This window comes from Colobus angolensis, unplaced genomic scaffold, assembly GCF_000951035.1.
Source record: "Colobus angolensis palliatus isolate OR3802 unplaced genomic scaffold, Cang.pa_1.0 Scaffold7, whole genome shotgun sequence".
NCBI lineage: Eukaryota > Metazoa > Chordata > Mammalia > Primates > Cercopithecidae > Colobus > Colobus angolensis.
The window spans coordinates 25,439,586-25,443,400 of record NW_012120709.1 but is presented as its reverse complement, the minus strand read 5'-3'; the positions used below and the strand labels follow the sequence as shown (position 1 = coordinate 25,443,400).

At 57.7% G+C, this 3,815-nt stretch overlaps 1 protein-coding gene across 2 annotated transcripts; it reads right to left on the bottom strand.

Annotated features, from left to right (window-relative positions):
- Positions 1-571: 571 nt before the first annotated feature.
- On the bottom strand, positions 572-2,817 carry UPK2 (uroplakin 2). Of its 2 annotated transcripts, none has more exons than XM_011926904.1 (5): positions 2,695-2,817; positions 2,105-2,236; positions 1,794-1,932; positions 1,473-1,543; positions 572-1,034 (listed from the first exon to the last, which is right to left on the bottom strand). In XM_011926904.1, the coding sequence occupies exons 1-5, from the start codon at positions 2,768-2,770 to the stop codon at positions 898-900; spliced, it is 555 nt and encodes a 184-aa protein (XP_011782294.1). In that variant the 5' UTR covers positions 2,771-2,817; the 3' UTR covers positions 572-897. The 2 variants fall into 2 exon arrangements, with proteins under 2 accessions (XP_011782294.1, XP_011782295.1); XM_011926905.1 differs by having other exon boundaries at positions 577-1,030; positions 1,469-1,543; positions 2,695-2,770.
- Positions 2,818-3,815: the final 998 nt, after the last annotated feature.

Genomic DNA, 3,815 nt, shown 5'->3' with positions numbered 1-3,815 from the left:
CTCTGCCTCCCAGGTTCAAGTGATTCTCATGCCTCAGCCACCGGGATGAGAGCTGGGATGTGCACCTGCCAGAACACCTGGCTATTTTTTTTTTCTTTTTTTTTTGGATATTGAGTAGAGACAGGGTTTCATCATGTTGGCCAGGCTGGTCTCAAACTCCTGACTTCAAGTCATCCAACTGCCTTGGCCTCCCAAAGTGGTGGGATTACAGACATGAGCCACTGCACCTGGCCTGTCTTTTCCCAGACATATCCTCTCCTCTTTTCCCCAGCACTTCCCTTGCTTGGCCTGCCCCCTGCTCCCACCCCCAGGCCTCCAGGCCTCAACATATGGCACCAGCCCCAGCTTCTGCCCTGACCCACACCCCTGGTTGGGTGGCCCATTGTGTGCTGTGGATGGTGCCAAACCCACAGCCCTGGTATGTCTCTGAGAACTCTGACTCCTGGGTTCTTATCTCATCTGACCCCTGCCTGCTTCACGGGAAAAGCAACTCCAGGCTGTGGGACAGGGAGGACACCGGGAGCACCTGCAGGTTTGAGCCAAGGTAAAGCCCACTAAAGGAAAACACACGTGGCAGATGCAGCCTCAGCCTTTATTATAGGGACTTAGTTCGCTGAAGGATGGGGGAATTGTTATGGGGGTGTTTACAGTGGTAAAATGGGAGGAAAGGCAACTCTGACAGGAGTGGGGTGAAAGGAATAACAGAGTGTTGGAAGGTGAGGCACTGGGGGCAAGGAGAGGGACAGAGGGAGGAGAGGGTTCTGGGGAAGAGGAGGGCAGGAAGAGGCGGCAAGGGCACCAAGAGAGCCACAGGCCTGGGGCCTAGGAGCAGGTGGGATGGGGAGCTGGATGGTGCCCTGGGCTTCCTGGAGAAGCCGCTGCTCCGGGCAGAACTCCTCACTTGCGGGCACCCAGTGCCAGGGCAATGATGAAGCCCAGCACCAGCAGGAACATGGCGACGGAGAGCAGCACTGTGATGACCACCATGCCCCCTGTGTGGGCCATGCCCAGCCCAATGGATTCCATGTTGCTTCCTGTCAAAAGAGGGAGAGGAGAGGCCGCTGTGGGCAGGAGAGGCCCCTAGCCTGCCTGAGTCTCACAGCTTCGCACTCATCCAGCCAACAGACTGCCCAACCAACCAGCCAGCCAGACAGCCAGCCAGCCAGCCAACCAACCAACCAACCAACCAACCAACCAGCTGATGGATCCAAACACCCATCACATAGACATTTATGAAGCATCTCCTATGTCAGCCGCTGAGGAAAGGTTAAGAACACAGTCCCTGCCCACAAGGAACCTTTAGCTGAGTGTGCAGTAGCCATGCCGAAGGCTCCGTTCTAGGATAGAGGTAAGCAGGGGCCCTGAGGGCGCACGGGGAAGCACAGGCAATCCCGACTGGGGATGAGGCAGGAATGGTCAGGGAAGCTTTTGTGGCCGCTGAGATGGGAAGGGGAGGCAGGAGTGTTACTTACGAGGGAGTGTGGACATTGGGATCTCTCTGCTAGACTCGGTGGCTGTTTCCTTCTTCACTAGGTAGGAAATGCTTTTGTGGTGGGTTTGGGAGAGAGTGGAGAACCCTCAGTGAGTATCTGGGACTTACAGGAAGAGGGACTGCAGCCTGGGCCATCTGCCCTCACAGCTGTGTCTCCCCAGTTTGCATTCCTCCATGACAGGCCCAGCTTTCACCCCCTTTTGCTGTGCCCTCACTCCCCATGCCCACCAGATCTCCCCCACAGTAGCTTCTCTTCCTGCACTCCCTTCCCTAGGCACCCCAGGCTGGACCCAGTACCTACTAGTATTTTGTTCCTGGCACGAGGTTTGTCACCTGGTATGCACTGAGCCGAGTGACTGTGAAGCCAGCACCACTGTCCACCACACTCACTAGTTCCCTGCGCCCACGGCACGGAGGCACCACAAAACTGGACTTCACCACTGGGCAGAAGTGGGGGGAGGGGAAGGCTGGGTCAAGTTTCTGGAGGCCCCAAGGAGAAGGGGCAGCTTTTAGAGTGTGGGTGCCCCAGGAGAGGGGTGGACAGGAAGGCATGAATGGGGAAAGGAGCACAGGGGGTGTCGCAGGAAGGGGTCGCAGGAAGGGGTAGCAGACCTTTGCTGTCATTGGCTCTCCGGACCGTCAGTGTGGCATTGCCTCCTGTGAGGTGACAGGGGGGCAAGGCAACCAGCAGGCTCTCCGTTAGCGCCGGGGACAGCAGACCAGAGAGGCTTGAGATGTTGAAGTCTGATGGGAGGCAGGAGGGAGCTCCAATGGGGATTAACCCCCCTGGCCAACAGATCTGGCCCTGTCCCATTGGAGCCATCTCCCTTTCCACTCTGTGAGCCCTGGGCAGAACAGCCAGGCCTGTGCCGGTATGACCACCAGGTGGCAGGCTTGGGCTGCAGAAGCTGCACTCTCCACCAAGCGGTCCCCAGAGCCAGATTCTGGATGCCAGGAGCCGGGCAGCGCCCAACCTCACCCCTCCCCGCAGCCTTGGGGGATTCTTGCCCACACCTCTCTGCCTCCTAGGTCTGGAGGATGATCAAGAGTGTGCCCTGAGCCCAGTGTCTGATACCCAGTCACTGCCATCACCAGCCCTGACTCCCAACTGTCCAGACCTCTCTTTGAGAGCCCTGGAAGGTACAGTGCTCCCTGTCCAGGCCCCCAGCCCCCTTCCCACCCCTGCCAGAGATGGAAGAGACCTGCAGTCCCTGGGGACAGCACAGCCAGCAGAATCAGGATCAAGGGCAAGGTCTGGATGGGCAGCAGGGGTGCCATGCTGGGCTGGGAGGTAGAACAGGTGCTGGCAGGCTGGGGTTCCTGAGGCAAGTGAGGCCCTGCCCCTGGGATGGCTGATTTTGTCCTGGGGGTGGGAGGAGCTGGAGGGGAATCCAGTCCAACCTGCCCCTTGGGCCCTATAGCCTCAAAGGGGTAGGGGGAGCAGACAGGTTTTTCAGGATGGGGAGCTGGCCCTCAGGCCAGGAGAGGGGACGCCCTGGCTGGATCCTGGTGGTGTAGCCAGCTGCCGAGAGCTGGGTAACTAGGGTAGGGAAAGAAATCACCCCTTCTTCTGGGACTCCTGTGCGTAAGGCAGTGTTCCTGTGTGCACGAGCATCTGGAGCCTGTCTTGTCCTTGGGGGACTGCTCCCCCAATGTGGTGGGTGTCTTTCCCCCACCCCTCAGCAGGGTGATGAGTTTGGAAGTTGCCCCACTATGTAGGAAGAGAATACTCCAATACTGAAAGGGCCTTGAGTGGGTAAGAACGGGAGAGAAACATTCTGGTGGGGAGGGGCAGCAGACCAAGGGTTTTAATTATTGGAGTGCACTGAGGCTCAGGTACTGCTGCTCTGGGAGAGGCAGGGGCTGTGGAGGCCAGGGATCACATGCAGTTTCAGATTCCTCTGGAGGGTGGGGACGAAGGTGGCCATAGAAGACTTCTGGAGAGACCAGAGAGACAGATATTGACAGCAGGGGTAGCAGGTGTGCACAGTCAGCCTTCAGCAGCAACCATTTGTTGAACAGAGAATGAAGGAAAGAGACCTTGTAAGAGAACATGAAAAAGAGAGAGAACTTTCTGACTGCCTCCTCCAGCCCTGGACTACGTCAGAGAGAAGCAGAGGAGTTCTGAGCAGAGGGAGAGGAGAGGAGTCAGGACTTCTTCTGGGCCCTGGGCAGGGGTTCTGTGTGCTCCACTGTAGGCCTACAGCCATCCTGGGTGGTAGATGGTATTGACTTCCTTTTGTAGAAGTAGAACTGAGGCCAGGCACAATGGCTCATGCCTGTAATCCCAACACTTTGGGAGGCCAAGGTGGGAGGATCACTC

Bases quoted from the DNA above. Each gene is read 5' to 3' on its own strand.
- UPK2 (XM_011926904.1), bottom strand. From the start codon at position 2,770: ATGGCACCCCTGCTGCCCATCCAGACCTTGCCCTTGATCCTGATTCTG. The intron at 1,933-2,104 runs GTCTGCTACCCC...ACTTCTGCCCAG, and splicing joins GAGAGCCAATGACAGCAAAG to TGGTGAAGTCCAGTTTTGTG. The intron at 1,035-1,472 runs GTAAGTAACACT...CTCTTTTGACAG, and splicing joins CCCAATGTCCACACTCCCTC to GAAGCAACATGGAATCCATT.